Source organism: Salvia splendens, chromosome 18, assembly GCF_004379255.2.
Source record: "Salvia splendens isolate huo1 chromosome 18, SspV2, whole genome shotgun sequence".
In the NCBI taxonomy this organism is placed as follows: Eukaryota; Viridiplantae; Streptophyta; class Magnoliopsida; order Lamiales; family Lamiaceae; genus Salvia; species Salvia splendens.
Window position 1 is genome coordinate 5077450 of NC_056049.1, and position 22604 is coordinate 5100053.

The 22604-nt window shown below is 35.3% G+C and overlaps 3 protein-coding genes, 1 long non-coding RNA gene and 1 other non-coding gene across 5 annotated transcripts; 2 read left to right on the plus strand and 3 right to left on the minus strand.

Annotated features, from left to right (window-relative positions):
* The first annotated feature begins 899 nt into the window (after window positions 1-899).
* LOC121777519 (cinnamoyl-CoA reductase-like SNL6) lies at window positions 900-3479 on the plus strand. The gene is made up of 4 exons (XM_042174802.1): window positions 900-1344; window positions 1945-2126; window positions 2571-2765; window positions 2853-3479. Exons 1-4 carry the CDS (start codon window positions 1083-1085, stop codon window positions 3297-3299), a joined length of 1086 nt encoding a protein of 361 aa, XP_042030736.1. The 5' UTR covers window positions 900-1082; the 3' UTR covers window positions 3300-3479.
* Window positions 3480-5444: 1965 nt separating this feature from the next.
* LOC121777030 lies at window positions 5445-8944 on the plus strand. Its single transcript, XM_042174159.1, has 2 exons — window positions 5445-5523; window positions 8309-8944. Exon 2 carries the CDS (start codon window positions 8452-8454, stop codon window positions 8899-8901), a length of 450 nt encoding a protein of 149 aa, XP_042030093.1. The 5' UTR covers window positions 5445-5523; window positions 8309-8451; the 3' UTR covers window positions 8902-8944.
* Window positions 8945-12299: 3355 nt separating this feature from the next.
* Window positions 12300-13206, minus strand: LOC121776522. The gene is made up of 2 exons (XR_006045317.1): window positions 12866-13206; window positions 12300-12690 (listed from the first exon to the last, which is right to left on the minus strand). It is a non-coding gene; the product is annotated as an uncharacterized LOC121776522 (long non-coding RNA).
* A 3575-nt stretch (window positions 13207-16781) lies between these two features.
* LOC121776061 (50S ribosomal protein L12, chloroplastic-like) lies at window positions 16782-17537 on the minus strand. The gene has a single exon (XM_042173182.1). The coding sequence runs from the start codon at window positions 17491-17493 to the stop codon at window positions 16930-16932; it is 564 nt and encodes a 187-aa protein (XP_042029116.1). The 5' UTR covers window positions 17494-17537; the 3' UTR covers window positions 16782-16929.
* Window positions 17538-18491: 954 nt separating this feature from the next.
* Window positions 18492-18563, minus strand: TRNAP-UGG. Its single transcript has one exon. It is a non-coding gene; the product is annotated as a tRNA-Pro (tRNA).
* Window positions 18564-22604: the final 4041 nt, after the last annotated feature.

The window sequence follows — 22604 nt, forward strand, 5'->3', positions numbered from 1 at the left end:
TGCGGAAGAGCACGAATGTGAGTGTTGTGCTCTTGCCTAATAGCAGGGAGTAAAAGTGGGACCGGGCCCACATCCGTGCTCGTTGGCAAGAGCACAGATGTGGATGCTCTTAGTATCCAATAATGCGACGATTCTAGAAGAGTAAAATAATAACAAAATTAGGTCGTTTTCTCATTTACCAAAATACACCAAACATCAAATTAGAAACAAATGAATCTTGTTGAATACTCCATTCATTCCAAGTTCTTGAGTCGTATTCTATTTTAGATTGTCCTAAATTATTTGAGTCATTTTATTTTGCTAAAAACAATCATACCCACTTTATTTAATCTTTTGCTTTACTCTCTCTTCTTTTTCTTACTTTATTTTCTCCTCAGTTTATTTAACTCACTAAATACAACTTTCTTAAATCTCGTGTCGAAAAGAAATGTCTCAAGTAACTTGGGACGGAGGGAGTTTAAGTGTAGAATTTCTTCCATGGAATATTTTCTCCTTGATTAGTAGTGTTAACTTAAGTGTAGAATTTCTTCCATCCCACTGAAAATTACACATTTTCCTTTTTTTGTTTGTTTCAATTAAAATGAATCATTACCAAAAATGAAAACACATTTATCTCTATTTTATTGCATCCCCTTTATTTTACTCTCTCCACTTCATACAAAATAAAGTTGTATAAATTCTTGTGTCATCCAAAAAAGAGATCATCTTCCTTGAAACGGAGTGATTATCTCTATTCTCGTTTGTTTTTAAATATGAGATTTTAAGTAATGTTATTTTTTCTTTATTTTAAAAAACATTTAATAAAATAATAAAAAAAATATTTCAGTTTTAATGGTATCAAGCTCCTATGCACAATTGCGGTCATAAAAGCTCGAATTTTTTTTTCTCGGTTTAAAAAAACTCGAGCTCGAACCCAAACTCGAGCCGGCTAAAAACGCCGCGCGAGCTATGAATGATAGTTTATTTTTCCAACTAAAACCTTTTATTTCTCTCCATAAATCTTCATTCTTCTTCTATTTTCTCTTTTTTCCATATTCAATTTTGCCACATCGCATTTCTGCAGAGCTTGAGCTGCAACAATAATGGGGATTGTGAGGCAGGAGGCGACGCAGAAGGCGGAGCTCGAGGAATTCCGCCGGATGCTGCTATCGTGCGCCGCGGTCAACCGGCGGAAGGACGGCGACGGATTCGGCGGCGCCAGGGAGAGTGCGATTCCCGGTCGCGGAGGCGACGTCTTCGACAGGATGGTCTGCGTCACCAGCGGCGTCTCCTATCTCGGCATCGCTATCGTGAATCAGCTCCTAGTCAACGGTTACTCTGTTCGAATCATCGTCGATAATGAAGGTCGGTTGTTGTTTCTTAATCTTCAATCTGTGTCTGGAAGTAGCAATTTTCGAGTGAATTCGGTTTGTTTTATGAAATCAGTCGTTTATACATTCATATTGAAAGCTTTCGTAACGAATTGTAATCTCAATTGATATTTTAGGTTACAATTCTTATTGATTATTGATCCTGTGTCCAGATTTTTGCTTTGATTTCTAGTTCCCCTGCTTCCTTAGTCCATGATTTTCAGCATTGAAGAAGTTTTGCGTTGATACTGAATTTCATCAATGTATTAATTAATTGGTGTTTGATTCTATTAAGAGAGTGTTAAAATTGCTCATTATACTGTATATTTGGAACATTTGCAGCATAAAAACGCTTTTCCTTTTCAAGTGTACGCCACTTTTGATGCATATTGATTGATGTAAGTTGCTTTCTTTTTGTCCCTAAATAAAAGGAAAAACAACCTAACATTGTAATGCTATGCAGCTTTCACATTTGATATTTACTGAGAATGCTCATTGCAACTCAAAAGGAGAAACTATAAAAGCCATTCACAGATTTTGCATCTCTTGTTTTGACTTTGATGAGATACTAACACCTTTAAAATCGGAAAAGCAGAGGACGTTGAGAGGCTGAGGGAGATGGAAACATCCGGTGAAATGAGGTTGAACAACAGTGTGGTTGAAGTTGTTATGGCCAAGCTCACCGAGGTCGAGAGCCTAACTGAGGCATTTGATGGTTGTCGTGGCGTCTTCCACACTGCTGCATTCGTCGACCCAGCCGGGCTTTCCGGCTACTCCGTGAGTATTGACTCTTTGCATCTTTCTCATTAATGTTTCAAGAATAGATCTCTGCTTACCAATCAGTCTAGTACACGTGGGAAGTCATAATTTGATTGTTTTCTTCATTAAATGTATTCAATGTGATCACCGTTTCAGCCTTTTATGGTATAGGTTTGGTACACGTATTGTTTATTGATGAAGGATAAGTATTCTAATTAAGCTTGATCTCGTGAACATAATAATCAAGGTTGTTTGGGTATGATCATTGTTGCACATTAAATAGCTTTGATGTTGATTTGCAACTGAAATTAGGCAATCATTTAATTTCAACCTGTTTAATTAGTTCAAGAATCTGGTAGATCTTACTTATAGGCAACTCTACTACGTATTGAATACACTATGTTCTGACGGTTGCAGTGTTGTTTAGCCGTGTAGTTTAACTAACTAAATGCTGTTGTGTAGAAAACCATGGCTGATATTGAAGTAAATACGAGCAAAAACGTAGTGAGGGCCTGCGGGATTTCTCCTACAGTTAGACATTGCGTGCTCACATCGTCTCTCTTGGCCTGCATTTGGTGCGACAACTCTAGTGACGAGGCTCCACACCTCATCAACCACAAGTGCTGGAGTGACGAGGCTATATGTGTAAACAAAAAGGTATTAGCCGTATAAATCACTAGAGTGGTCGTCTGTGTAATCACTGTAGAATCGATCCCAACCTTTGTTTGTCCATCTAATTGACAGCTCTGGTATGCGCTCGGAAAGCTGAGAGCAGAGAAGGCCGCATGGGAGATTGCTAAAGCCAGTGGCGTGAAGCTGGCCACCATATGCACTGGGCTCATCACCGGCTCGGATTTCTACCGGAGAAATCCAACGCCTACCATTGCATACCTTAAAGGAGTCGAAGAAATGTACGCGTATGGATTGCTGGCAACAGTTAGCATCGACACACTAGCCAAGGCACATGTACGCGTCTTTGAGGAGATGAAGAAGACAGCCCCGGGCAGGTACATTTGCTTCGACAAAGTGATAGAAAGAGGAGACGAGGTCGAGAGACTGGCTGCTGAGACGGGCATAAGCGCAGCCTCGGTAACAGGGGGCGCCTCGTCTAGCAGCCGGCCTCAGTATGAGCTGTCGAACGCAAAGCTTAGGCAGCTCATGTTGAGACCACGCCGTTGTGTGAATGAATAATGAGATGAGATTATAAATCAAATTTTGCTGTATCATTTGTTTGGTGTTGGTGTATAGTGTATGTATTATGAATGTGGTGGTGAATTAGTGTAGTAGTTTTCCAAGTGTGAATCGTTCTTCCATGGTTAAGAATTTGTTATTATAGTTTAAATAAAAGATGATTATAGTATTGTTAGGTTAGTAAAGTCATCTCCATCTGGGCTTGAGTCCATATAAAAAGCCCATTATGATCAGCCCATTATACAACAATGGAGGCTCATGTCAATAACGTCTTTAATTACATTCCTCTAATATTTAAATTTTAGCGCTTGTTTAAGTTATGCGATCAATTTTAATTTATTATTTAAAGGGTATTGATCCCTAAAATTATAAACTTCAGTCTAAATTTATAATTTCTCACACACAATTTCTTATTTTAAACAGTATTTATTTCATATTTATTTATTTTTACTCATCAAATGTGTGTAATCAATGTGTTTTACCATAAGATTTCAAATCCTAAGTAATTACATCCACTCATCTCATTAATATTATTTTCCAAATTATATTTAGTGTTTAGCAAATACTTTAAATAGGGGATTCGATAAATTAATTCGTTCCTAAAATGATAAACATTGGCCTAATTCGGCATTTTTCATTAAGTTAAAAATGGGCCGCAACAATCATCATGAACTTTTTTTGAGTAGTGAATTTCCTATGAGTTGAAGAAAACACTGATTTCATAAGGAATCCACTATAAAGCACAAGTTCATGATTTACACAAAAAATTAAAAGTTTATAAAAAATACCAAATTTCGGTGAAAGTGATATTAGGACTCCTTATTTAAATGATTTTAAGTAACTCCAGTGTGATCATAGCTACAGTAAATCCATGTGAGTTTTGTAAATGGATGTAAGATTTTACAATTACTGTGATACACAAAAATTGCTCTGCTGCAGTCAAGATTCACAAAATTGCTTTTCTTTGCTTTAATTTGCTAGTATAATATAATTTCAAAAGAGAATAAATGCTATTCATCCACACGTTACACGCTCTCATATACTATATATATATATATATATATATATATATATATATATATATATATATATATATATATATATATATTGCAATCTCTCTCTCTCTCACACAAGCTAGAACTGGTGATACAATTTAATCATCTATTGCTATTTGCTACCTTCACAAGTGTAAAATCAAACGCTTCTCTCAAATTAAAAAAAGTGTTTTATTTCTTCAATAATTCACTTCTAAATCAAGCGGCTAATTAGCTTATTAATCCAAAGACTTGCGATTTTTGAGGTATGTCTGATTTGTTTTTCTTGTTTTTTTCTTCCTTCAAGTTGCCATTCATTTTCAGTGTTCCACATTTTCTGTGTTTTATTTATTTATTTATTAGTACTTGATTCGAGTTAAATTAATTTCATTTGATGTTGTGGAGCTTTGTTTTGTTGAAAATTATAAAAACAAGAAAAGACTAAAGGAGAGATTTGTTTCGCCTTTTCTGATTCTGTTTATGAACTATGCAAAGCACTCTGCATTTAGACCAGTTTTATGTAGTGTTACTTTTTTTTGCTGTTTTTTTGCGTAATGATTATATTTTTGCTTCTTTTTTATAATGTCGTTATTATTACTATTATTAGCAAGGAGTTTTGAACTGCTCAAGAAAAAGTTTCTTTCATCTTCTCTCCAACCAATCAGTGCCAATAAGAAACTAAAAGAAATAATTTACAGTTTCACAAAACAGAACAAATTCTTGGCTTGTAAAATGTTATGGACTTATGGTAATATATTTCTTAGTATTTATTTCTTTAAAGTTTTAGCAGTTTGAAATGGTTGATATATATTAGTGTTGGAATGATTAGAAAGTTGCCTGTTTAAAAAGAAATCATATCTGTTACTAATACTTTTCGCTTTTTTTATTTGGGAAAAGGGGAGTAATGAGTTTCATCCATAAATATCATAAATTATTACTTAGAAAGAAAACCTAGATTACTACTTTACTTAAAAAAATATTTGCATGATTTGATATTTGGATTGGATTATTGAATGGTAAACACTGCTTTAAAGTCTCAATTTAATGGGACTCCTATATACATATACATAAAATTTTTAATTTATTCCCTAATAATACAGGTGAAGAAGTTAAACAATAGGGAGAAAAATTAAAAATTGGGAGTGAAGAAGTGGCCAGCCAAGCAAGAACAAGGCAAGATTTAACTATAGGTAACACCCCATGTGAAAACCTCATGCTTTTCTTTGAAACTTGTTTTATTTTATTTCATTTCTATTACTATATGCTTAATATTTTAGGATTTGGATTTGGATTTAACATTTGGATCCTCTAAAAAAATAGCAGTAACTAGTTTTCTTGTATATTTTGTCTTTATAGTATAAAACAGCTAATATTTATTTTAAATTAAATATTTCCGTAGACACAGTAACTATAGATTTTGTGAAACTGCACATTAATTAGTTAACAGTGAAAAATATAGTACTATGTTTATGTTTTGCCAAAGACAAATTTAGAATCAGTTTGTATAGCTTTTTGTAGTGTATTTGACAGAAGAAATTTACTGACATTCCAAATGTAGGAAAAGTTTTCATAAGTGTGATTCTACCTGTTGTGTCTCTATCTTTTCTCATTTTCCTCAAAAACTCTCTTTCATTTTTTTGGCCAAATTATTACTACCCTACTTTTGTTAAATACCCTTGCACCCTATCATTTTTAGAATATGTCCCACTTCTTATAATTTCTTAAATATTAATGTAATGGTTGTGCAAAAATTTCTTTTCCTTGATTAAACATTATTTATCATTGAGAAACATTTGATAGTACTCCTATTGTATTTGTTTAGGCATTTGTTTTAGTTAACCTTGCCAATCAATCTTCTCCTCACCAATCACCATCGCTGTTTTCCATTGAAAGTGGATTAAACAAATACCACATTGAGTGGTATTTTTTATTTAAAATTAGAGAACATCATTTAAAAGAGAAAAATAGTAACTAATTGGCATTTTAAGATGACATTTATAGATCAAATCAATAATCATTCTTCAGTATAGATATTGAAGTTTTTGTTCTTATTATATTCCTATGTCTTTTATTTCTTTATTAGTAGCATATAAGTCACATGCATAAACATGATTTAAATATCATGGATGTGACAATTACAAATATGATATTAAATGAAATATAAAATCGAAAGAGTTTTTCATGATTACTATATACATCCAAGAGGTGTAATGGAAATTCTTTTTGGCGAAAAAAATACCTGTTAAATTCATCATACTTTACAACTTTAATACTACTATTAAACTAATATATCTTCAATATATTACACTATTTTTGTTTTTCAAATAAATCGTGATATGGGTATTAATTTACAATAATATTTATATTATATATATATGTATGTATGAAAAACTTAAATGCACTCCTTAATTAGACCATACTATTTTTGACAGTGGTACGTATACATATAGTAATCACATAAATACTATTGTCTCAAATATTTTTTATATAGTGGTCCCAACTGCAATGCAATAAATTTGTAAAGATATCTATTTTTGTAATTGAATTACTTGCAAACAATCTTAAATGTTTGTATCCTCTGAAAAAAAATACAATACATAATTGTATACATCCAAATGTGAATTCAATTAAAAGGGCTAGTAATTGAGAGATGCAAGATATTTCGACTAAATTCGTAATTCGAGCTAAACATTTATTTAATATTTTGCTATTTATGCTTGGACATGAAAATAATTTACTCTACTTTCTATATTTGCGGCATTGTATCTTTTATTTTTAAATATTTTGACTATGTTTTGTTTTGCCGCTTACAACATTGTGTATCTTTTATCTTTTTGTGACTTTTGATCCCAATTTACAATAATTACAAATTTAGTCTTATTTTTGTCAAATTTAGTCATATTTTATACTCACTGTTCATTTATATATACACGAGTAAAAATTTCAGTTAACTGGCAAAAATATAGTAGTAATATCTTTGTATTCTCGTTATCGCCTAAAATATACTCCCTCCGTCCCCTAATAGGAGTCGCTCTTTGATTGGACACGAGTTTTAAGAAATGTAGAGAAAAGTTAGTTGAAAAAGTTAGTGGAATGTGGGACCCGCATTTTTATATTGGTTTTATAATAAAATTTGAGTGGAGTGAGTTGGTGGAATGTGGGGCCTACTGCCATTTATGGTAAAAATGAAGAGTGACTCTTAATGGGGGACGGCCCAAAATAGAAATTAGCGACTCTTATTCGGGGACGGAGGGAGTAGTACTTATTAACTATCTCTTTGTAATGTACTAGCTAGTAGTACTAGTTATTATTATTATTATTAGAATTGTAATGTTATTATTATGTCATTTAAATGTTGCATCAACATTTATCATGGCATGCTATCTAATGTAAAAGCATCATATGTGAGTACCGTGGTCGTTTAATGCATATTTAGTTTTGTTTGTCCTATTATATACATTTAATTTGTTTCTAATACATTAAAAATCAATATTGACATTTTTAATTTTTCAATAATCATAAAAAACAACGCTCGATTTGTTCATTTTGTCAATAATTCAATAAATGCATAAAATGACAAATCGAGTTTTGATTTTATAAAACTTTGAAATACAAAATGTCAATATAATTTTTGAACGTATTATAATCAAACTATAAGCATAAGACAAAATAAACAGTGTTATATGTAGCCTATTATTTTCAACGTGTTATACTATTTAATCGAATAAATATACTACTCCCATCTAATTTACTGCCGTCAAAATTTGTAATTGGTAGATTTAAATACTTTTAGTACTAAGAAGTTAAAAACTTGTATTTAAATGTGTAGCATACGAACAAATGTTTATTAATAAAGTTGGTGCACATCATCATTATATATTTATTAATAGAAAAAATATAATTGCATGGGGAAGCCCCATATTTGGTACGCTAAAGCGATTAATATATTTCTTCAATTCATCTTCACTTCTGCAGAAGATGGACAATTCTCTATTCCTTTAGAGAGAGAAAACTCACCCCTCCCGCCGCCGCCGGAGAAAAAATTCCGGCCTCGTTTATGGAAATTCTTCTCAATTCGAGATCGGACCAAATCTAATTCGCATTTTTTAGCATAAAAAATGAGAAATCGGAAACCGTCGCCGGAGCTCCGCCTCCGCCGCCATGCAGCGGCGGAGGACGACGGCGCCGCCGCCGCCCGGACGGCGTGCACGGGGAAGTCGTGCCAGTCGTGCACGGCGGGGGCGATCGCCGACTGTGTGGCGCTGTGCTGCTGCCCGTGCGCGGTGGCGAGCTGCTTTGTGCTCGCCTTCTTCAAGCTGCCGTGGGCGGTGGCGCGCCGCTGCCTGCGGCGGCGCCGCCGCCGGAGGGTGGCGGAGCGGGAGGAGAGGAAATGCGGCGGCGGAGATGGAGAATCGGAGAAGGCGGAAGGGGGGGTGTTTGAAATCGAGGTGTCGGAGGAGGCAGCCGCCGCCGGAGACGGGGCGGAGGAGTGGTGGCTGGAGGTTGGGCACTTGGGTTTTGGGAGGGTTTCTTCAGCTAGGATTAATTTGTATGCCAAGGGTAATTAAGGTAATTCACGTGTTTTTTTTTCCTTCTTATGCTAAAAATGTTTTTAGAAATTTCTGTTTCTTTCTTTTTATTGTGAGAGTGATATCTCACCTTTTTTAAGCGTTTGAAGTTTTTTTTGTGTTTGTCTATTTTAGCCCTTGGTTTAAGAAGTTATGCCTTTTCTTCAAGTTCTACATATATCACCTTCACATGTTTTAGTTCAAAATGGTTTAAGTGATTATAACTACACATAAATTGAACAAGTTATGGTAGCATTTATATTTCATACAATGATTGGGAACTTGGATATATTGAAAAGGATAGGATATATTGCAATTATATAGGTAGAAAAGCTACTTAGCATTTTTTATTGGATTTAGTAGTTAATTTGTTCTTTATAGAATGAAATGTCAGCGCGACACTCTTTCTTGCCTTGTTTTTCATTTATTTATTTATGGGCGCAATCATTATATACTACAAAATAATACTAATAGTATAAAGTATGAATACTTTGATCTCTTCAAATTAAAACTAAGTTAATAAGGAGTAGTAACTATTACTCCCTGGTCTTCATTAAATATTTTATATTTTCTTATTTAAACAAATCCCAATAAATATCTTGTTTTCATTAAATATCTCGTATTTTCTCATTTAGACAAATCCCAATAAATATTTTATTTCACTTTTATCTTCTTATTAAATAGACTTCACAATCCCCTTATTTAACCATGATTATTACTAATTAAATTAATATAAGAAATTAGGATTCACATTCCATCAATCTTTTTCATTTACTTTCTTTTACAAAATCAAATAATTTTTAAAACTCATAACATTCAAATATGGGAATAGTTTGACCTACATATAAAGGGGAAGGGTTTTAGCCCCCTAACAAATCCAATTTTAACTTTTTTTTTCTGTAATAAAGTTTTAAAATTTATTCATAGTTTATAGTATACATTATTATATAAAATTCTTTTAATAATCCAAATTTCCTGAAATTTTATTTTTAAATTTTGAAAATTTAATTCTATTCATATTTATTTTTGGGTCCGCATTAAATATTGGACATATATATTGGGAACCAGAGGAAGTAAATATTACTATGTTCGAATTGCAGAATTGACAAGTACGTGTATGGTGAAATTTAAGGCATGAATAAGGCCTTTTTCAAGTATTATGTTCACATAGTTAAATATATAAAGTTTTTAGGTGGGAATGACTTTAGAATAATTAAACGAACTATATATTATATACCATCGTAGCTAGGTCCACAGAGCTTTGCATGGACTGAAGAGGCAGAGCTGTCAAACAATTTCGAAAAAGAGAATCTGTTGCTTAATTTATTTGTTAATTAAGGGCCAATTATAATTACAATTATAATTATAAGCGAAATTTTCTGTGCCTTTTTGGGATCTTCAACTCTTTGTATTTATGTTAGTTAATTAATAAAATGCATAGTTCATGCATGGCTTACAGCTATACTTCTTACTCCATCAAACAAATTTTGCTTCAGAATGTTATAGCTAGTGCCATATGTCACAAAAAAAATTCTAATGACATAGTATTTTAATTACATTAGTTTGTTTTTCTAAATATATCATCAACATTTTAAAATATGTTCTCATTCTTAGCATCCCAACTAAAATTAAATAACACAAATAAAAGCTTTAGAAAAATAAAATATTAAGATAATACTACATTCTTAACTTAAGATCACTTATTTGATAGATGAAGTACAAAATGCATTACATATGGTCAAGTTATAACCCCGGAAATAAAATATTGGACAATGCAAAAAGGTCCAATTGCAATTTTCGGCTCCTAACTATTTTATTAAGTGATGTAATAAAAATGATGAGTTGTAAGTCATAATTCACAATTCATTTATTCGGTTTTAATACCGGCTAATCATGGAAAGGATAACCTTTTCTAGACAATAAGAATTGTGTTTTTTTCTTGCTTATACTACATAATATTGTTATTTAAACTATGAGAAATGATACGCTGAAGACTTTAAATGAGCGACATTGTGAGCGCCTCTGTCCACGTCATCTCTCCTTTCGTTCTCTAAGGGCATCTCCAGTGGCTTTCGCCCAGCAATAGCCCAGCCACAAACTCCTCTTGCCACATTATCAGCACTAAAAATCCTCCTGCCACATCATCAGGACAAGCAAATAGCCCAGCAATAGCCTAACCACATCACTCCTAATTATATAAAACAAATAATTGACAATCACACAAAATACAGAATTAAATTTACGACATAGATACGGGAAAATCCAATTATTTTATTTAAAATTTTAAAAAAGTACATTTAAAAAAATTACATAATTAAAAAAAAACTAACGCCGTGCAATCCTCCGCGCCCATAACTCTTTAAAACAAGGGGTGTGAATGAAAATGACGTGCAAAGCACGTATATATAGTGTTTCGAAATTAAAAAAAAAATAAATTAGCTCGCCGAACGCTCGCCGGTCCTGAGCCAATGGCGGCTAGCGCTCGCCGATGCGCTAGCCGATTTTTTTGCCGAAATGGCGCTCGCTGATTCCAATGGTTCGGCGAGCGGACCGGTGAACGCCGGAAATCGGCTAGCCTGACCGCTCGCCGCCGTTGGAGATGCTCTAAATTCAATTTCACGCATCTCTTCTGCAATTCTCAAACGCAACTATCAAATCCGACAGGAATGCAGAAAATTACCGCTCCTACTCTAAATCTGCAAACTCGCTCGTCTCTTTCCACGTTTTCTTCTTCCCCAATCCTTAATTTTATCACAATTAAAAGCTATGCCGCAATCAGAAGAAGAAATTCGCCACAATTTTCTGGTCTGCTTCGATGAAGAGGATGATAGCGCAGAGGATGGTGTCGACCGTCTTCTTCCTCTCTCTTGATTGCTATCTAATTCTTGGTGATAAAAGCCACGGCCATTTTAATACTCCCCAATTCTGCTCCGAATTGAAATGACCACCTCCATTGCTTAAATCTGCGTACCAATGTTTCTTTTACACTTCTTTATCTACAATTTATAATATGTTCACTTTGGATGTAATGTGGAAGAACTGTTCGATGATATGTGTAAAAGGAATGATACAATTGGATTGAATTTGAAGAAGCAATGTGTTAGAAAAGGTACCATTCATGACAATGGAGAGTGAGAAATAAGCAACAAGAATGAGAAGACTTGATCAGTTCTGAAAGTTGAAGGAAAAGATAGCTTCAAGACAGAATGATCTCTCTTTTTGCAAAAGGAGTTGCAACTGTTATGTTACTTTTTCTTGGAATCAGTTGCTATGTTGGCTAATTTGATTTGGCCTTTCATATAATCTTACGATTATCTGTTGCTTTTTGTATATTATTCTCATTTCATTTCAATTGTTTCAATCTCTATTATCAGTTTAGCTCTCATAATTAGTTATAAAGAATTGCTATTTGTAGTCTTGCTAGTTGGTTTAAAATGAGACTCAGAGCCATGAATTACAAATAAGAATTCGATTTAGACTGAAGAATGATTTTATTTATGCTCTGTATTTGCACTATTTTCCAGTGAGTTTCATTTTCCTAAACAACTTGGAAAAATTTAGAAGCTATACATAATCCATTTGTTTCTTCTTTCTCATTATGCACACAATTTGCTATGCATTATTGTAGACAATTCAAGATGTGATCTTTGATCCTTTGTGATATCCAGAGCCCAACACCTTGTAGAAGCCTGTTTCTAGAAGCATCTTGTTGAGGACACCCTCAACAGCAGAGTCGAAGCCAAAGGATCTGTTGATTTATCGGCACCTCTATCTCATGAGCACAATTGTCTGCATAATGACAAACAAGCCAAGAACAAACTCAGCAGATTAACTAAAAACAAAAATCAAGATGAAATTAGGCTATAGAAAAAAACGAAAAAAGAGTGTTTGTTGAATAAGTGCAAGCTTTTACTTAAGCATTTTCTCAAAGGATCTGAGTTGCAAGAATTATCAATCTAATTACCCACAATCTCAAAATCAAGCAAATCAATTTTTCAGCAACCAAAATATGTAGAAGTACTATGAAAGATCCAAATTCATTATCAACATTAAAAAATATATTTTGGCGAATTTCTTCTTCTGATTGCGGCGTAGCTTTTAATTGTGATAAAATTAAGGATTGGGGAAGAAGAAAACGTGGAAAGAGACGAGCGGGTTTGCAGATTTAGAGTAGGAGCGGTAATTTTCTGCATTCCTGTCGGATTTGATGGTTGCGTTTGAGAATTGCAGAAGAGATGCGTGAAATTGAAATTAGAGAACGAAAGGAGAGATGACGTGGACCGAGGCTCTCACAATGTCGCTCATTTAAAGTCCTCAGCATATCATTTCTTTTTAAACTATATGTTTATTAGTATTAAAAAGGAAAAGGATTGTCATTTTAAATTATTGAGAGAGAGAGTTCACAATAACTAATGCAGGTCGCATATTGGGTAGTTGGTGGTAGGCAAGAGATTGAGAACCCTACAAGATAATTAAAAGCATAAACTAACAAAAGTAACAAAAAAAATACCCGAAAGTATCAACATAAAAAATACATAATATTTGACCCACACCATCAAAAGTAACAAACAGAGTCTAAATATAAATTTGAAAAATCATTCTATCATTGCGCAATTTGAATACATTCCACCTGTATTCTAGTCAATTTGAATTAAGTATACTAATGCAAATTATGCCATACTATGAAACTAACTATTAACTATTTAACTTTACTGATATAAATTATAATTTCAAAGTTTTTATGGTTTCCAATTTATTCAAACATCTAATCATCAATTAATGTATGGCCCAATTTAAGACGCATGAAGTCTATAATTGGATGGCTACTATCCATGAGAACATCATTCTTTTGTTAATTTGTTAAGTTATTCCACTTATCTCAATAACTATCTTAGTCGCCTTGTTACGGATTCCAATATTTCATATAACTTGTGTAATGCAATGTGTGAAATTTATAAGTGAGATTAACTCTTTTTTGTAGGTAATTTTTTTTGAGATTTTTTGTTTATTTTGTAATGTTAATATTTTTATTTTATTGAAAGGTTGATTACTTGAACTGGTGGCTTGAGAAAAGATTCAGTCATGACCAATATGGAGCTGACTACTATGGGAGGGGATTGTTATAGATTTACAATATTACATATTTTTTTAGAATGAATTCTCTTATTTGGTTTGTAACACAAATTGATTATTTTCGACATGTGTCCATAGCAAATACTTACTTTAATATTATTTTTATTTTTATTTTGCATACATATTAATCAATATAGAAATCAAAAAATATTTTCTAAATATTCAATTTATAAACTAAAGAAGACAACTCATTCCAAATTCTTTGTTCAGTAAAAATAAATTAATCAATATATATGAAGTGTGTGCAGTGTGTGTAATCTATGTGCAATGTGTGTGCAAAGTGTGTGTATGTATGTGCGTGCAATGAGAGTGCAGTATGAGTGTATGTGTGTGCACTATGAGAGTGCAATGTGTGTGCATGTGTGCGTGCAGTATGAGTGTATGTGTGTGCAATGTGTGTGTGTGTGTGAATGTGTGTGCGTGCAATGTGTGTGCATTGTATGTGTGTGCAGTATATGAGCGTGCTGTGTGTGTGTGTATGTGTGTGCAATGAGAGTGCAATGTGTGTGTGTATGTGCATGTGTAGTTGTATATGTGTAGTGTTAGTGTGTGAAAGTGCCCAGTTTTATAACTAATGGGAATTGTAATTCAATTCCGAATCAAAGTATTTGCTAGCAAACATTGAATTTGAAGTTGAAAAGTACTAATACACTATTTTAATTCAGTATGTCCAATTCAATAATACCAAACAAGCGTATGTGTATACCATAAGATTTCAAATACTAAGTAATCATATTCATTTTCTCATTAATATTACTTGCTAGGTAATACTCCCTCCGTCCCACACTACTCGCACTTATTTCCTTTTTGGGCGTCCCAAGTTACTTGCACTCTTTCCATTTTTAGTAAAAATTTTCACCTACAACCGTCATTTTTGACTTTCCTATACACTCATTTCTTAATCTCCGTGCCGAAAAGGAAAGGAGCGAGTAGTCCGGGACGGAGGGAGTATTTATTTTGTAGCAAATATTTCAAATTGGGGATTCAATAAAGTTAATTGGTGTTGGCATAATTTGGTATTCTTTATGAAATTTAATACGGAGTATTGATAGTAAAAAGTAGTATGATCGAGTTGTGTAAATGTAATGTGATCGAGTTGTGTAAATGTAAATGTGAGATTTAGAAAAAACTCTAGTGAATTTGATACACAAAATTTGATTGCATGGGGAGTATGTATCTTCCTCTCATCTTCATATCAGCAATTTAGGGACAAACAAATCGAGATCACCAGAAATCTAATTCCACTCGTGTTTTTAGGAACTGAAATGAGCGATGCAGCGGCGGAGGACGGGAAATCGTGCGCGGCAGGGGCGGTCGGCGGCTGCGTGGCGCTGTTATGCTGCCCGTGCTCGGTGCTGAGCTGCTTTGTGTTGGCTTGCTTCAAGCTGCCGCTGGCGGCAGTGCGATGCTGCATGGGAAGGAGGGAGGAGGCGCCGGGAGGGACGGAGATGGTTGAAACTGTAGCGCCTAGAGCCGGCGCCGGAGAGGGGGCGGAGGAGTTGGGGTTAGAGCTGCCGGATACTGGCATTGACCATATGAATTTTGGAAGGTTTTCTTATGCTAGTAGCACCGAGGCTGATTAGGGTAATTCATCTTCTCCTTTTTGAAGTTTGTTTATTCTTTATCTATAGCTTCTTTATTTTCAAATAAGTGTTTGATGAGAATAAAACATGTAGTCTAGCAAGTGTCACATTTCATAATTTTACAAAATAATGTTGTCAGCCTCGACCCGAGTGGAAGTGCGATGTGTCTGAAAACTCGGGATCGTAAAGGGATTCGAGTACCGATTCTGATCGCCTCTTTCTATATCGGTAAAACTCCCAACGAATCCCAACCAATATCACTGCAAATTTGCAAAATAAGGCTACTAACTTTCCATTCAAGCTGATGTCTTCTCAACCATTAACTTTACATTATCGCCCGCCATCACCACCTTTGCAATCAAACGTTTGTTGATAATTTCGAGCTGTGATTTTCCAAGATTTTGGTCATTGGGTCGACCTTCGGCCTAATCATTCTAACATCCGATACGAGATCATCAGTTCGCGAACGTGCGAATGGTATCAAGATGGCCTTCGTTTCTTAGGTAGATGCCAACTTAAGCAACAGTTCATTAACCTCTCTTCAACAACATTAGATTCCAAAAGAGCCATTTTCTCATTCTCACAGGCCTTATCATCCAATTCTTCAAGAAATGCAAATGCAGAAGATTCTTCATCTTTCATATTCTTTCTTATTGTGTCCACTTCCGGGAGATCAGCAAGCCCTGGTTCGAGCTTACAGCCCGAGTCTACGACCCTAGCCCCCTTTAAGATGACCTCAAGCAAGACTCAAGTTTACATCAGCGTTCCATAACTTATGGAACATGAAGTCAACTTCGCGAATTTGGACGTGTCGTGTTATGTCTTCGTTCCCGATAAACTTCAGATCAGGTTCGACTAAAACGCGCTATGTTGTAAACTTCGGAGCAAAGAAAATGATAGGAATGCTGTGATCCTACAACTCTCTCTAATTCCATACTCTAATCGGAGCTTCAATTCCAAATCCAGTTATTTGGAATTCAAATCTATTTCAATTTCTTACAATTCAATTCCAATTCCCAAACGGATGATGAAATTTCTCAATTTTAAAATTACCAATTCAAATTTGTTTTATCTTAAATAAACAGCAGCTTTTGTTCATAACACAGTGCAAAGGAAAATGCAAGTACTGCTATATTGAGTTAACGAATATTTCGGCAGTGGGAATTGAACAGAAAATTGAGCTCAATTGAATCACAAATTCAGATTATGAACTGCATCTACACATCTATATCGAATCTCAAACGAAATCGACCAGGAATTGAAATACATTTACCGCACAAAATTAGTCGATCGAATTTCCTCTGCATCCTTGTTAAACAATAGAGATCTTCGCGCCGGCCTCCTCGAGCTGCTTCTTCGCCTCCTCCGCCTCCTCCTTCGTCACTCCTTCCTTGAATTTCTTCGGCAATCCTTCGATCAATTCCTTCGCCTCCTTGAGCGCCAGGCTCGTCAGAGCCCTAACCACTTTAATCGTCGCGATCCTCGAGTTGCTCGGCACGTCGTCGATCACCACGTCGAATTCGGTCTTCTCCTCCACTGCGGGAGCGGCGTCTCCCGCCGCCGGCGGAGCGACGGCGGCCGCGGCGGGGGCGAAGGAGGCGGCGGAGACGCCGAGCTTGTCCTGGAGGTACTCGACGAGCTTCTGAGCGTCGGCGAGGGTGAGGTTCGAGATCTGGTCGCCGAGCTCGACGACTTTCTCCGGAGCATCGACGGCGGCGAGGGGGCGGAGGTGTGTGGTGCAGCGGCGGAGGTGTGGGGGGGAGGTTTTGAGGGGGAATTCGATGGTGTGGCGGGGGAATGTGGGGGCGGGGTGAGCGGTGGAGGGCGTGGGGCAAGAGGGGGTGTGGAGGGTTACATAAGAGAGCGCTGAAGCCATTGCTGAATTGTGGAGAGAGAGAGAGAGAGAGGAGGATAAGAATTGGAAGATGAGAAATTGAGTATACTTGTTTTTCAAAATATAATGTATTAAAACGAAACCTAAATGGGCTTAAAACTGGATTGTGGGCTGGGCCGTATTTTATTGTATTTTAAGGAAAATACTTCCTTCGTCAAAAAGAATACGCACATTGGATTCGATATGAGTTTTAATGCACAGTTGGTAAAGCAAGAAAAGGATAAAAAGATAAGGTAATTAAAATGTTGTTCGTGAAGAATAAGTTTCACTTCATTAGAGAAACAAAAGTTTATAAAATTAGAAAATGCATATTCTTATGGTACGGTAAAAAAGAAAGAGTGCATATTCTTATGGGACGAATGAATGAGTATATTTATAGAAGAGATATTGGTCTCTAAAATCATGAACTTTGCCTAAAATTTGGTATTTCCCATGAACTTTGAAATTGATCTATATTATCACAAACTTTGTATTTTGTTTGGTATTTCCCAAACTCACTCAAATAAGATATATTCATCAAAATCTTATTTTACGTAGACAACCGTGATACGTTTTATGATATTTTAAATCACTTTTTAAGTTTATAACATGTAGGATAAAAAGTCATGTTGAAAACCACGTTGATTTAATTGTGTCAAGTATGATAAAAATGTCTCGTAAGTTAGTCAAATATAGTAATAGACATGCCATAGAAAATATCAAACAAAATGCAAAGTTTGTGATATTATATACCAATTTTAAAATTCGTGAGAAATATCGCAAAAGGTTATAGTTTTAGGGACCAATTTCCCTTTATAGAAATATCAAATGGGGAAGTGAAACAAGTCATGAGACATTAAAAAAATTTGGTTATCTGACATCTTTTATTTACTTAAATACTAATTTATCCCCTTTAGATAAGTTATACTCTTATTACTTATTTCATTTAATATACTCAATAGACTTGAAAAACGAATAAAACAAACAGCAAATTATTCAAAGGGGCGTTCCGAGAATCGAACTCGGGACCTCTCGCACCCAAAGCGAGAATCATACCACTAGACCAAACGCCCATGTTGAGTTCTTTATATTTATGAATAGTATAAAGGATAAATTTCGCATTAACTAATAATGTATGGAAAGACTAGAGCACATTACGTACTAAGGAAATACTTAGGTGTAGAACTAAAATTTTTCATCTTCTTTTGTATTTTGGAGAATAGTCTACTCCCACAAGTAGATGAATAGAGAAAGGATGATTAAACATTTGTGTAAGAACAAAATAGCAAAATCGCAAGTAATTGCGAAGATAGTGATCTATGTTAGTATATAACAATCGTCTATTTCCTATGTCTCTAACGTCTCCCATGCACCAATGAATTTCTCCAAACTTCAATTGGGGAAAAAGAATAATGTTTTGAGTAACTGTAATGCAATGCAGAGTTCATTCCTTGTGTTCTGTTTTTAGTTGTTTCATTTGTGTCTTTTTTGACTTGTCAGCTCATGGGTGACCAGGAGCACACTCTCTGCTGTGTTAGTCGTTTGATAACACATCCTCGGACCTCGATGCCAGGTTCCAGCTCAGCCTTTTTTCCGATGCACCAAAAGTGGCCTCTTCTGGCTCGAACCACACTCTTGACTTCCCTCGCTTCCAACACTTGAAATGTATGTATGACGAAGCATAAGGACAATATTGGTGGTCTCTCTATCAGTTGACGCAGTAGAATATTATTTCTCCAACAATTCTTGACTGAGGTTTTCTCAAACATGATAATCTAATCTAGTTATGCATTAGGATTTGGTTATTTATTGGTCCGGTCACGCAGACGCTACACTTGTACATTTATATTATAATGTAGCAATATAGCAAGCATTAGCACAATATATGTACGTGAAGCTAATAGGAGAGTTAATATGTCTGCCTAGTCCAAGCATGCTTTCCTACATCTTACACAAATACTACAAACCTATTTGTCTTATGAAGATGCCTTACAAGAAGCTTGATTCCATGCTCGGTCTAACTCTTCGATTCGCTCATAAATCACATTCTCTTCTCTGAACCACCTTATAATGCTAATCTTAAAATTGTACCAATGACTAGAAAAACCCCAACTTAGCTTCTCTTCTCCAACTTTGAAGCTGCAGTTGCTCGGGCATGAGATTGAGTATTCAACTCGAGAGAGCCTCGTGTGTCGACTGCTGCAACCCACAATTGCTGCTCCTTCAACCCCTCCACATAGAGAGACAGAGATGGAATACATATTTTTTCAATTGACAAGCAAATATGCTAGATCTAACAAAATGTGTTAGAAATCACGTTTTATAGGTCTTGACACAGCATGTTGTACGGACGAGCACGTGTACATTTATATATACCGATATAGCAAGTTACGCTGCCCCATCTCTAATATTAATGCCATCAACTCTTCAATTCCAATCACAGTTAACTCTGATTTCATCCATTCCTACATATTAATATCATCATAACAAAAATTTATAAACAACTGCCACATATTTTTGTCTTGATCACCTAAACTCTAACCCATCAAAGAGGAAGCTTCAAGATTATGCGATAGTGATTTCCTACACTCTCATTTGATGGCAGTTCATAACATAAATGTACAAGTGTAGCCAACGTGCGTGTCCAGACCAATAAATCTTAGCGAATATTTAGGAAATCCACTTCCCAGCGTTCCAGTTTCACATACAAATGAAATTGCTTAATGTGTTGGCATGAGTATTAGAGATGGGAAAATGGTTAAGATCTCATTTTCTCACACCTCAGCCTTAACCTCAACCTCATATGTAGGCTGCTCGATAATCCGCCAATATTCTCCTTCAATTTTTAGTTCAATTTTATAGGTCTTGACACGCAAGTCGCACGGACGAGCACATATACATATATTTGTTAAGGAGATTTCTTGCTCTTTCTGTCATACTAATATATTAGTAGTAGTAGTAGTAGTATTTTTCACGACTTATTATACTTTTACAGTGAAGAAAAAGTCGTGCAACCGTAACTTTGCACTCACCAACTAGGCACATGCGTGGATATTTCTCATCTTTATTTTTCAAGAAAAATTTATACCAGGAGTTATGTTGGTACAAGAGATGGCTTGCTCTCCTACATTAGCACTATCTTCGCATTTCACTTGCACGATTATGTGCTTCACACATAATTTTTTACTTCATCTCTTAACACTTACAGCTGTTTGCATCATTTCTACACTTAACGCATATATATATATATTTGTTAAGGAGATTTCTTGCTCTTTCTGTCATACTAAAAATAATCGATTTATTGCTCTTTCAGTCATAACTTGAAAAAGGAGATTGCCTATAAATATATAATCCATTCCCGCAATTATTCACTTTTTCATCTCCTCTCACTGTCTCTTCTTTCCTATTTCTCTCTCTAGCTTGCACATAATATACTAGGAGTAGTATTTTTTTGTCTATGTAACGGGGGGATTTTCTTTAAATTCTCGATTGAAATTCTTGATTTTTAAGGTTTGTATTCGTTCAATAGTTAGATCAGAAGAAGCCATGGTGGAGACGCGGCGAAGCTCTTCTGGCTCCAAGCATGCACTGACTGATCCCTCACCTGAAGTAAGCTTCAGACAGACACTTGAAATGTATGTATTACAGCTAAAATGTCTTGGTGCCACAATTCACCAACTAGGCACGTGGGTGAGCTATATTTCTCATCTTTATTTTTTTGAATTGATAAAAAAATATCCTTAGAATTATGCTGGTACAATGGAGGAACCGTATATATACGTATCAATTTATTGGTCCGGGCATGGCACACACGTCGCACAGAGGGTACACGTTTACATATATATAATAATGCACAGTTAGTTAAGATAGCATTATACCTCAAAATCCAATTTAAGACTCCCCAAAAGCATTAACTCAAAGAAACCAAATGTATTACAAATTTCAAAATAGCATTAATCTGGGATATGTGAAGAAGCTAATGGGAGAGTTATATATGTTCATCACTTGGAAGAAGAAGAAGAAGGAGGAGAAGGAAGCCTTCGCTTTTCTTCTACACTGAACGGTTTCTTATCAAGTCCCTGCTTCTCCACCTTATCCTACAACTCTTCCCTATCAACAAACATACCAAATATCATTGGTATATAATTTTATATGGAGTGCTGACTATTGGAGGAAGCAAAGTTTGGTGTAATATGCTATCTTAACTAACTCTCTTGTGAGCCTTGTGATACGATACAACAACAGCCAGCTAGTCAAGAAGCCGAAGTGCAAGATGCAGGGGAGGAACAGCCGGAAGCCGAAGTATCTTAACTAACTCTTTTATTTTTTTATTATTTCTTTTTGGATATTAGTATTTTATTATTTATTTTGCTTTAAGTGTCGAGCGTAATTATAAGCTCCGTTTTGGGTTTTCTTTGTTGGTTCTTTCCCGAGATGAATTAGGAGTCGAACCAACCCTAGGGCCCTTAGTCTTATAAATATGGCGCTTGTTCACAAACTCAAGACATGAATAAGAATTATCTTTTGCCCAAATATCTTGATTCTCAAGTTACAAACCCTAGGAACCAACTGCCCGACGGGAAACTGCCCACGCACAGTTCGAACCTACTTTCCGCCGACCCTACGTTGGGCGCCGGAGTTGATCTAGGCCGCCGAGCATCGCCGCCGGCCTCGTTAAGGGAAAACCCCTTAACACCTTGTTAGAAGGTGTTTTCGACGTCATACACTCATTTACTAATAAGCAAATGCGGTCGAATATTTTACTTAATTTGTTTCTTATAGTAACTGAATCGAACATTAACTCAAAAAAAATAATTGAAATAAGTTTAAAATTAGAAACAATCAATTACACGTGGCACGCGGAATCAATTTATTAATTAATTCAATCACTCTCGCGATTCACGCCTTGTGATACTTTTAACGTGAAGAAAAAGTCGTGCCGCCGTAACTCACCAACTAGGGTCTAGGCACATGTGTGGAATATAAATTTCTCATCTTTAACTTTTTAAATTGAGAAAAAAATTATACATGGAGTTATGTTGGTACAAGAGATGGCTTGCTCTCATACATTAGCACTATCTTCGCATTTCACTTGCACGATTATGTGCACTTAC

Bases quoted from the DNA above. Each gene is read 5' to 3' on its own strand.
- LOC121777519 (XM_042174802.1), top strand. From the start codon at position 1,083: ATGGGGATTGTGAGGCAGGAGGCGACGCAGAAGGCGGAGCTCGAGGAA. The intron at 2,127-2,570 runs GTGAGTATTGAC...GCTGTTGTGTAG, and splicing joins CCGGGCTTTCCGGCTACTCC to AAAACCATGGCTGATATTGA. The intron at 2,766-2,852 runs GTATTAGCCGTA...TCTAATTGACAG, and splicing joins CTATATGTGTAAACAAAAAG to CTCTGGTATGCGCTCGGAAA.
- LOC121777030 (XM_042174159.1), top strand. From the start codon at position 8,452: ATGAGAAATCGGAAACCGTCGCCGGAGCTCCGCCTCCGCCGCCATGCA.
- LOC121776061 (XM_042173182.1), bottom strand. From the start codon at position 17,493: ATGGCTTCAGCGCTCTCTTATGTAACCCTCCACACCCCCTCTTGCCCC.